Here is a 12,079-nt window from a genome sequence, read left to right as displayed (position 1 = left end):
AACATACTGTAGCAGAGTGCTAGGTCTTCCTGATTAGCGTGTCTTGTTGAAATCCCCCAAGGTGTGTACGTCTGTGTGTGAGATTCTGTATTTGACTTCAAAAGAGGGACTGGATTATACAGTAAATCTTTCGGTGATAATTGCTTTGCAGATTGCAGTGACAGTTCCCCAGTAAAGTAATCAGTACTTTTACATGTCCTCTAATGTGCTCAACATTCAGCACATCAGACCCAGTAAATCAAACCTTCCATTTGTTAGTCAGTATCCAAAACCTTAGCTACAACCTTAATGAATCAGTTAAATCAAACCAGTGGGAAATCATGACGTATTGTAGTTCATCATACATTTAAAATAGGACAGGTTCCATCTGTGTTCTGCTCTCGCTCAGGGCGTGTAAGATGAAACATGTACTGTGTACTATATGCATGTGTGTTTTTGTGGTGTAGTTGTTGTCACTAAGAGAGAAGCGAGCTGGTCCATCTCAAGACATCGCCATTCAAGTGAACTGCCTCTGACAGTTCTACTGAATAATTCAACCATGCAGAAAAGCCTGATCTCTTGAGTCTCTCCAAGATTACGAAAGAGCTAAAATGATCTCATGCCATTGCAACAGCTAATGAATTGCATGTTTGGTGTTTTATTTTTGACTGTAAATAGTCTGCGTTCTTATTTAATGTAGGGTTCAATGTCAAAATTATCCACGTTAATCCAAAGAGTGTTGTCAAATTAGGATATTTTGAGGTTTGCTACATGGCTGCCCAGAATTTGACTCCAGTGGGAATTAATGCAGTTGCAGACATATGACAGTGAGTTACTGCCACCTCTTATCCAATCACTCTCCGTCTTTCCCTCAATATGTTTGTCTACTTCTTGTTAGACGACATCCGACACCTCAGTGTTGATATTGAGATGTGTGTTGGAACATCAACCCTACCATCCCCACAGTCACCGTCAGAAACACATGCACACATCTTTGCCAATTGCCCCAATGCAACACACATCACCCACTGTCCACAGTCTATAGGTCTGAGAACTGAGAATGTAGATGTTGTCCCACAAGACTAGTGAAGGAAAAAAGGGGAGGAAGAAGGTTGTGATTTTGGCTTCTAACCTCTTCCCTGTGTTGCATTTATTATTGCCTCCATGCAACTCTAAGCATGGTGTCCTGTGGGGATGCAGTTACAACCACAGTGAATTTGCTTTGTAAGGGTGTAACCCAATATACCGAACACTAGGCAGGAAGATATAATTGAAACTCAGCAGGTGTACCACCATTTGCTGCGAATGGATCTGGCCCTTCGTACATCCAGGACATGGTTAAACCGTACACCCCAGCGCGTGCACTACGCTCTGCATCAGCCAAACGACTCGCTGCGCCCTCGCTGCGAGGGGGACCCAAGTTCCCATCGGCAAAAACACGTGGGTTTGCTATCCTGGCTCCAAGATGGTGGAATGAGCTCCCCATTGACATCAGGACAGCAGATAGCTTGCACATCTTCCGGCGCAGACTGAAAACTCATCTCTTTCGACTCCACTTCGAGCGATAGAACTATTAACAAAGCACTTATATACTAATAAAGGACTGGCTTATCTAAAGCCAGTTGAGTAGCACTTGAAATGTTTTGGCTCTATGAAACCTGATGTACTTATATGATTCTGTTTTCTTCAAGGTTGTGTCTTCCTGGTCGAATGTACTTATTGTAAGTCGCTTTGGATAAAAGCGTCAGCTAAATGCAATGTAATGTAATGTAATTTGCCTCCTTCGCTGGCTGACTGATTTACTGACATATTTACTAGCAAGTAGACCATTGGCAAGAACTGAGACCAATAATAAACTGTAATTCTCCTCCAACAAAAGTGCATTTAACACAAGGTGGTCTTTAGAGTTTGTCCTCCAAATGTCACTAGGCGCAATCACATCATTCCATTAACATCTCAATCATATAAACAATATTTAAATCCACTGACCGTTTATCTCTAACTCTGCAAAAGGCTTCAAAACCAAATCATATGAAAAGTGTGCATGTCTAGTGTGGCGGTCATATATTTAGGATTATCCAATGATCCTAATGAAACATACATACATGCATTTGTAAATAAAAGTTTTGTTCTTACCTTTTCCCACCTAGAACGCTGTTGGCCACAAGTAAGGAAGCCCACAGACACAGAAAGGCCGTCCTGCTCCGTCCACCCATAGTTGCGTTATGAGGACCTTTCACTGTTGGAGGTCAAATAGAGGGATAATTGACATCATTACCAAGTCATGTGAGTTAATGTTCCACCATTAACCCAAACATCTCTTCTCTTCAAGAGTCAACAAACATGCAGATGTGTTAAACACAAACAGCTATTGTGTAGATAAAGGCTTGTTCCTTAAAAGATTAGGCTGTTGGTCCCTTGCTCTTAATTCACAGATTCGTTGACAGCACATGAATCAAACCAAATGGCCCTGCCACATGCATTGGGCCATCACATGCCACTTGACACACGCACCCGCCAAAGATTTCACATCATCATTTTAAACGATGTGTCACATTGACAGACACCATAACTATGTGGGGGATCGAATTTAAATAGCAGCTCAGCATTTCGATCATCAGAAAGGGACCCAGTGGAAAAACGACTTTCATAACTGACGCGCACAACACACGCATACGATATGGCTGCATCTGTAGCGCATAATAATTAAGACGAAATAAGAAGGCAACACATCATCGACCACATAACACCCTGCGTGAGCTCGTAGCACCTGTACACAGCCTCCTCTAATGCCCTGCAATGTGAACAGCGCGTTACCGCAATATCAAACCAAATCCACCTAAATAAAACAGCGTTCGCGTCCTCCTCAATCATTAAGCAATAATGTCTGCCGGTTCATAAAGTATGTAAGCAATTAGCCTGCTCTACTGTGCATGCAAAACACATTCACGGTCCATTTTTGAAGGGATAATCGATGTGTCCACGCGAAGACCAATTACTTACTTATAGAAAAGCGCTAAACCATTTCACACACGACCACAGAATCCTGCCGCGAAACACAGCCCACATAGAAGACAATGCCCCTGCGACTTGCTTGTGATGTTCCAAGGTGCACTGGGAGTGGATGGGAGTCAGTGGACGTACAATAATCTGATAAAATGAAATAAAAATGAAATAAATCCTTTGGTTGACAAGGATTTGACAAAGCGGGGATGATGCAGATTAACGATTGGATCAGAAAATCCCGCACAGGCACACTTTCTAAGTTATTCAGAGGAAATGTCACCCTCTTCCCTACAATACATGCACATAGTCGAGCTGGGTAGACATTAAGCATGCAACTGGCATCCCTGCAAGGTTGCTCTAAATGCATGCATGGCGATCCAATTGGTGCGTGGCGGAGTAATTAAGCAAATGTACGTTGATGCTGTTTTATTTTGAGCGCCGTCCGTGATGATGTCTCCCGTTTAAAACATCAAATGGTTCTTCTTTGCCATAACATACCTGTTAAACGGTCCTAATTTCGACGACGAACTCCCCTTCTCCCCAATAAAACTCGTCTTCGTTTCTAGCGGTGTCCAGCAACACAAACCATCCCTTTCTAAATCCGAGTGTTACTCCCCTCTCTCCTTCTTCTGCCTGATGAAAAGGCAAGACAATTGAGAATAGCACTTACAGCTGACGAGTCGGGGTATATTCGGTGTCCGCTGGCTATATCCCCAAACTTTTGAGAATATCTTTTCTAGCCGGACTGAATGAGAAAGATCCTCTGTGATCTCAGATCTGACGAATTTTAGCTTGAGGCTGGAGAAGCGGCTGCTGACGATATGCGCAGGTCTCTCTCACTGTTCATTGGTGCTGCTGTAGTGAGTTGAACTCTCTCAGTCTGTCGGCAACAACAAAAATGTTCCACTAAACTAACACATCTGGTCTATGGACCAAGGTCCCTATCCAAAATAACAGTTAGTTCATCAATAGTGCCTGTAAATAAAGTGCATGGCAAACAGACTGTGTCCAACCGCAGACCATTTCATTTTGGAATAGGCTGAACCAACCTAATATAAAGACTAGCCCGCCCATTTTATATGCAGCACAATTTAACTTCCACTGCTGTCGCCCCTAATCTCTTTTTAGTGGCTGCCATACAAAAATGCTCTTACATTTTCAACTGGGATCCCTTGTTTTTCCCCCATCGTGTTTTCTCTGTCTCGCTCCTATACGTGATGATTTCCGAGGAGATAAAACTGACATACATCAAAAGACCGTTGAAAAACCCAAGACAGCTAGGGCATCTAATTGACATGAGTAATAGTCATAAAACGGACAGTGACTATTTACGATGAAGCAAAAAAGAAGCGAATGAAACACGAATGGATTACACGGCTTCGGATACGCGCGCACACAAGCAAGGGGAAAAGACACCTCCAAAATGTAAAGAAAATCGTGTTCCCTCACCAGCTTGCACTGATGAGACGAGCCTCTCTCTGCAATAAAATCCTCTTCGAATCACTCACCGTATCACTCACCGTCTCCTAAAAGCCTGCGTTTCGCATCGAGACAACCGCACTGTGTCTCAGTTTACAGCCAAATATTCTGCTGCTACAGCCGCGCCACTCCACACAGAGCTGAGAACGGCGAGGAGCGCTGAGCCGCGTGCATCTGCAAGGCAGGGAAAAAAAAATTGGGCTGATGATACCCAGCGTATATTTTTGTAGTCATCTGCGTATTTCAAGTTAAACTACAAATCAGAAGACATTTTCATCTCCAAGGACTACAGCAGGAGGTATAAAAGGAAAACAAGAACATTCTTATGGGCAGTTTATATCACATCATCGTAATTCATGGTTGCATAAGCCTCCTATAAATCCCAGCTGTTGATTTGGGAATGCTTTTGACAGAGGAACAACTCATTTTTCGCCTTCAGTTCTGACTGGGGGTTTATTTTCATCAGAGCAGGCATAGTGAGCTGGCAGTGTAGTCACGTCAGTCTGGTCTGCAGTGCAACGTTTCCTCAGTGTGCGTGTTTGTGTGTATGTGTGTTGTCTCCTCGCGCGTAGTTAAAGTAGTGGATGAGCGTTATAGTTATGAGGGACGTCATTGGCTTATACGTGCCTCTGTATTCTCTCATCCATCTATCTATTTATCTATCTGAGATTGTTCCACGTTCAGGACAAACATTATAGAAACATTGTGAAACCTTAAAATAATGACACAAATGACAAGAAATCAACCCGAATGTTTTGACATGGACTTCTCCCCTCTCTTATTGAGCTCTTCTCATATTGTTCCTATAACCTGATGCTGTGGTTGCACGCGCACATTTCTTGACTAATGACAACAAGAAACCCCTCCACAACCCCACCGAGCTCCTCCCGCAGAATTAATGCTATTGTAATGCAAGTGGAGTATCATTTCAAGCTGCTTCCCTCCTCCTTAAAGCCAGACGCAACCGCTGCATGTGACTCGATTTGCCTGTGCGCGCGCGTGCACGTGCGGGCATGCATAACCAACACGTGCCCGCGTGCGAGTTGTGTTGGCGCGCACACCCGAGACGGATAGTGGAGAGGAGGAAAAAAAGTATATAGCTCTGGTCTCTCTGCACGCCTCCTCACGTTTTAATAACCTTCATTTGTGCCAACGAGGAACAGTTATTCGTGGGCAACAAAACACAGCTTTTTCAGAACACTGCAAGTGATCATATAAGACGAACATTCAGCGATGCCGCTCTAACAAATAGACACCAGCAAAGGCGTCTTGCCCACTAACAGCTCCATCTCTGGGCAGCTGATGGGAACGAAAAGCAAAGTTGTGTGTGTGTGTGTGTGTGTGTGTGTGTGTGTGTGTGTGTGTGTGTGTGTGTGTGTGTGTGTGTGTGTGTGTGTGTGTGTGGGTGTGTGTGTGTGTGTGTGTGTGTGTGTGTGTGTGTGTGTGTGTGTGTGTGTGTGTGTGTGTGTGTGTGTGAGAACTAAACGGAAAGAGATGGATGACGGTAATTTCGGTGAGAGATGTGCAGGTTATGGATAAATAATCACTCGCAGTGCTTTTATATTTTAAAAGAACTGATATTGACGGAATACGCCCCCCCCCTTTTCCCTCTGTGTGTGTGCATCTATCACGGGGGCCATATGTGCTCATCATTTGTTCCGTTTCACACACACTTAGTAGGCTACCAACTGCTGTGAGTTCATATTCAACATCAATATGTGGCAGAGTCAATCTTGTCATAACAACTTTGTGTATTCACACTGAACATTGGTGTCACTCTGTTTTAGGACATCATTTTTTTTAATTGTGAATGTGCCCAATCAGCGTTTAATATATCAGTGTGTTTTTAGTGTCCCTTTTAAAGGGAATTCATTAACACTGCAGTTTATATCAGTGTTTTCATGTGAACAAATTCAAGTGCACAACCATTTGCTCCTTCGGGCGTCCTATAGAGCTTTTATCCGGCACTTAAAGGGATTGTTGACTCTCAAAGCAAAAGTGGCCTTCTGAACACTGGTGACCCTGAAAGGATTTCCTGACCTTTTTTTTTATAAGTGAACACAAGGCTTCTAATGACACTGTCACATTCTCAACTAGCACAGATTCTTTAAGAGTGCTGGTCCGCAACCACACTGCAGGAAACAAAAAAGGATCTCAACCTCAGATTATCTCAAGCATTAATAGTATATTAAAATGTATAAAAGCAGGGCAAGGCTTTACAGATTTTCCAGTTTTTGTGGAATGAACCACTCTTGAAAAGGGAGGAATGTCTTAACTGGCATGTGATATTGGACCTGGGATACCTGAGGCTCTGTTAGTCAGCGGTATGTTGTGGCTCCTGCGCGGTCGGGCTGCTCCTCGGTGATGAGGATCTCTATCCAGTATGCAGCAGGTAGTGCTCCCATCTGGCCTCAGACTGAGACTTTAGCAGGTGACATGGATAAACCCAAGTGTAGTTTGTTCCCTTCAATTACTGCAGTAAAGCTTGATTTCTGCTTGCCGTTATTTCGCCCCTGAGTATTTTTCATGTCACAGTGCCAGCAGTCTCTTGAACCTTTGTGCCTGCTTAACAGTGTCTCATTCCCTTCGTTTCGAGCTCCTGGTATCATCTGTTATCCCTCATCCATCCAATCTGGATCAGGCTAATAGAGACTTTCCAAATGTGTGTTTCAGTGAGGTGCTATGGGCATTTGGTAGCAAAAGGACGAGAAACTCACAGTAAAAAAATCGGGGATGAACAAAGTTTGGAACCAGTGTGTTTAGATTGCCCTTTGACGTCAGTGTCAGAAGTTGATTCTGACAAATTGCAGGGTATCTATACTTTCAGGCAGTTTTGTGGCTAAAGCCTGTGGATCCCTTTCTGCAGAGAATTAAGGGTGAGTTGCCTCAATCAGTCGTCCTGAGGAATGCATCAGGCTGTTGTTAAAGACAAAATAGTGCTTCCCCTCTGTGAGTTGCTCTCTGCAATCAGCCATAAGCTGCGTCTCCTCTGAATCACTGTGTCGCACAAGGTCCAGCGTAACTCACACACACAGGGGAACAAGTTCACATTCATACCTACCAGAACATTATATCTCATGTTAACAGACATGCACACATAGACAATGCATATTGTTCACATACAGACTGCATGTGAACACATTAATATAGCTTTACTTTATGTGTACACAATCACAGACCTATACATCTGCTAAAATTGAGAATTTATAACATCTATGGTGAAGAGGTTTAAACAGTTATTTCTTAAAATAGGATGTTGCACAACTTATGATAGGTATGTTTCTTTTAACATTGAAGTTCATATTATTTTAGACAAATGAGGAATTATTTTCATTACTGATGTTAACAGCACTGGAAAGCATAAACCAGTGTTGTTTAATTGTGTATTTAAAGACCTGAGTTTGACAGCATTAGGCACTTCAGATTGTACTTGTTATACCTCATATAAAACAATGCAAGTGCACTGAACTAAATACAAATGTTCAATGGACACAACACAAGACAGTCAAAAACGTTAATTTAAAATAAGTATTTGACTGAAATGTACAGTGTATAAGTACAGTGGCTAAGCATACTGTACCTAATCCAGGTCCACCAGCTACTTTTATTCTCACAACTGGACATGAATAGGCAACATAAACAATTCAAAGTATTGCTCCGTGAGAAATAATAATCATTGGAGTAATAAAAGTAAAATGTTATATTGCAGTGGTCCAAAATAATATCAATCCTTAAGTTAAAGGCTGTGGTAAAGGCTTTGGAATGAGCTTCACACACCGACATCCATCTACTTGGACGCATGCACACACAAACACACATGCACAACACAACGCAGGACAACATGAAGAGTTAAATCCAAAGCTAAAGCTCGGGATTGTCTGGAATTCTCTGCAGGTAACTTCATAATGTAACCATTTTTTATTTCACACTCAAATATTCATCCAATTAAACGTCATGATTTGTAAACACAATGTGTATAAATATTAAAAGGAAGTACACGGCTCAGCTCTAATTTTAGAATATTTGTGCTGAGATAAATAATTTAGAATCCTCTCTGCTGCATCTTTGCACCACCAAGTACACACAGTATACTCTGGATTTTCTGTACACCAAGACACCCACAACACGCTATGTCAGCATCTTATCATCACAATGACACAATTTCCAGCAAGGTTAAATGTAACACTTCCCTTTCATGCTATCCAATGCAGTTGTTTCCCACTCACTGTTAGTAAATTCTACAATAGCGTTACATAAACCATTCATATGTACAGTTCTCAGTTGACTCATCTATAACTCACTTAACTCACTTCACTGACAATATGAGCATGAGTATATTAGCTGCTTGTGGATACTCAGTATATGTATATGGTCTACAACTGAAAGATGGAACTGTCTAGAGCTTGTTTTGTTTGATTGAACAGTGGATCTGTACATCTCTTGCGTATGCTGGGTTCCCAGCTATGGTTCCCAGTCACTTCATTAAAGCTTTATGGAGCCAGCCTCTAGTGGCCATAAGAGGAAGTGCTTCAGTGAACACTTGACTTCAGTATTCAACTGTGGTTGTTGCTGCATATATGGATTAACTTTAGACATGTAAATATTAATCACATGTTTTAAATTATATTAAAAGTCATATGTGTTATCTTCCTGCTGGCCTATGGTTTCTAGCCTTTATATTATTACTTCTCATGCTTCTTGGTTTCCGTCCATACTGATTCTTCTTCTCTCCTTCTAAAAACATGAATGTCTTCCCATCAGTACTCTCTACATACAAACAAACAGTACTGTGGTAGAGGGTGAGTGGGGCCATGGAGCGGAGGCAGAACCCACAGCAGCAGCATCACTCTCACTCGTCAGTTTACATAACACTGATTATAACCCTGAGATTGAGCCAACCGACGTGCAACAGTTTAGTTTGGCCCGGGCATTAAAATCTCACTGACCATCTGCTCCACTGCTTAGTTGCTTTCCTTCAAATACTTTCCCTGGACATTGATTCTACCTAGTGAAACTATATGCTCCTGCCACTCAAGAATCCCAGAGCAATGATGTGACTTTATCACAAATGTTGTACTCTACATCACTTGTATAACTAATATTTATCCTAGTTAAGAGTATATAAGAAAGGCAAGTTATGAACCTAACAAGCACAAGAGCTTTTGTTCTTAAAGATTGAAGCAATCTATTTTCAATAAAACAACATGGCTGAGAATAAATGTGCACACTTTGCCTGGTTTTAGGCTTAGCTGTCTTTCTGATATTGACTGTATGCCATTACCTAATGGAAACAAAGTCTGTAAAGGGATACATCACTATTGCCAATACATTTGAATGTCAAAGCCGACTGGCAGGACCAATATTCAATATACCGGAAGCTTAATTAATTGAGGAGACTTTGGGGGGCAATTGGCAAGCTTTTTACTTTGAGTACATCTTAAACATGGGAAGACATTTGAATGATCAGCGTTGCAGAATGATCATAGACTGATTCTCTTTGTTGATGACCGATATATAAACATGCTGATTGAAAATGATAAAGACCTCTATTTTTAGTATACTTTTACTGTGGGAGTATTTTATTGTTAATTGTATTTCCTCTTGTGTCTAACGCTTGTTTAAGCTTGTGATGAAAGACACATTTTGATGATAATGGTTACTTCTCCTCACTAGTTTTCTCTTCATTCATGTTTATATTTAGCTTACTTTTATAACGCCTGCTCCTATATCCGGATCCCCATCTTACAACATGAAGCAGGATGTTTGAATGCCTTGGGCTAGTTGGGTGTTAATTTCAGGACTTCCTGTAATCAGTAAAAGTAAGTGACTTATTAAAGTGACAGCTATATTTTCATTGCATAAAGCAGGACATGTTTAATACATTCTGATGGTTATTTCTCTGAACAGTACACATCTTTTTACAGCAAACATTACGATATGTAAATGTTATCGCAGTCATATCTCAGACCACACATCTTGACCACCTCTTAGACCACAACAACTCAATTCCAACACCAACCTGCAGTTTGAGATGTTCATTTCTGAACACTTTCTAAGGTTAGCTGACCCTTCAGTGACCATTTTTCTTTTCAAGGTCTGTGAGAAATAGTGGCCAGCGATGCAGTCAAGGGTAAACTTACTTTTTTATGTATCTCTATAACATAAGTAGAGTGTAGTCATGAAATTGAACTGTTGCAAGTGTCACAACGCTAAGAAAAGTGTACTATGTCAGAAGGCATACGGCTAACTTTGAAATCTTCAACCAGCATGAGTTCCTGGAGGCAATTACATGTTTTGACCCTGTTACTCGCAGAACAGAGTTCTGTTAAATACTTGGACAGGCGTGCAAGGATGAGCTAAATGTGCAACTTACAATTGTTGTCTGAGGCATACGTTTAAACACTATACATGTCAATATCAGACATACACTCATACAGATAAAATGTTACACTGACTGTTTTATCCAAGGGAACTGTCACAGCTTATTTAAAACTTTTTATTACAGATTTTCAACTATTGTGATAAATCTAAGTCTATGATTGATAACTTACCACATTCTTTCTGGTCATGCAGTAAACTTTCTACATATTAGAAGACAACCTTTCATTGTTTCTCTGAGGCTGTTGGAAAATGATAATGTGTCTGATGTGCCTATGCCTTCCTTGAAGCTACAAACACGTTATGTCTTGCCTAAAGGTACACATAAATGGCTATTGTTTTTGCGATGGCGATGCGAAAAAAGTGAACCTTGCAAGAAATTGCCTTTTTTTTTACCCGCGTATGATTTATGATTGAGAGAAATAGCAAATGTATCACATCTGAAGATACTGAGATCTTATACTGTACTGAAGACAGGGGCGGTGTGTTCTAAAGGATCAGGGAACCTTTACTGAAAAAGTTTCCGGATTAGGAGAACTAGTTATGTCAAGTGTAAAGTACCTTGCTGTATTCAGTCCATTATGTTTTACAGAACAACTCCTTTCTGATTCTTGACTGTTGCAATTATTTTTATGTTTATGCTACAAAAGATAAATATATTGAAATTTGAAAACACAAAAGAAAATTAGGTTAGCATTTCTTCTGTAAACCTATTCTTCGAGAACCTAATTGTGTTATAAGGATCAACATAATGTTTTAGTCAAAGAACCCTCGACATCTGTTGTTATGACTCAACCTCCTCTGCGATGGACCTCACTTCCATGTATCCTCCTTCATGTCCAATATTTCCCGCTGAGTGCAGTTTATAAGTTAGCATACTGACATTAATGGATCTTAAACCCTCTTTCCACTCCAGATGTGATGGAGAAATTGCAGAGTATCACCATTAATGTAACTATGGCAATTATATCAAATGACAGCTCCTCTCAACATCCCACAGATTCTAAAATAAAGACAAAGTGAGAAAGCTAGATAGGCAGAGAGAGAGATGTTCTCTGATTGTTAGCACAAGGTAATGCAACACTGAAAAGGTGACATTATCAACATGTGGGCTGAGAGATTCAGTGAGATTGTTGCTGCCTCTATTTCTGGAAGTGTAGGAGTATTTGTGTATGCATGTGTGTGTGTGTGTGTGTGTGTGTGTGTGTGTGTGTGTGTGTTCGTGCGTGTGTATTTC

The 12,079-nt window shown here is 41.1% G+C and overlaps 1 protein-coding gene across 6 annotated transcripts in view; it reads right to left on the bottom strand.

The window, feature by feature from the left end:
• Positions 1 to 4,765, bottom strand: part of gabra1 (gamma-aminobutyric acid type A receptor subunit alpha1) — a 29,598-nt gene extending 24,833 nt beyond the window's left edge. The window contains exons 1-2 of one of the 6 annotated variants that reach the window (XM_034206580.1): positions 4,494 to 4,765; positions 2,116 to 2,218 (exon numbers count right to left, since the gene is read on the bottom strand). In XM_034206580.1, the coding sequence (XP_034062471.1) occupies positions 2,116 to 2,195 (80 nt within the window). In that variant the 5' untranslated portion in view covers positions 2,196 to 2,218; positions 4,494 to 4,765. Of the gene's footprint in view, positions 1 to 2,115; positions 2,219 to 2,982; positions 3,136 to 3,483; positions 4,017 to 4,434 lie in introns of those variants that run through there. The other 5 variants (XM_034206584.1, XM_034206583.1, XM_034206581.1 and 2 more) reach the window with 5 other exon arrangements.
• Between the last annotated feature and the right edge of the window lie 7,314 nt (positions 4,766 to 12,079).

This window comes from Gymnodraco acuticeps, unplaced genomic scaffold (genome assembly GCF_902827175.1).
Source record: "Gymnodraco acuticeps unplaced genomic scaffold, fGymAcu1.1, whole genome shotgun sequence".
Taxonomy (NCBI): domain Eukaryota; kingdom Metazoa; phylum Chordata; class Actinopteri; order Perciformes; family Bathydraconidae; genus Gymnodraco; species Gymnodraco acuticeps.
Note: the sequence above shows the minus strand (reverse complement) of the source record. Positions and strands in the feature narration are given on the sequence as shown.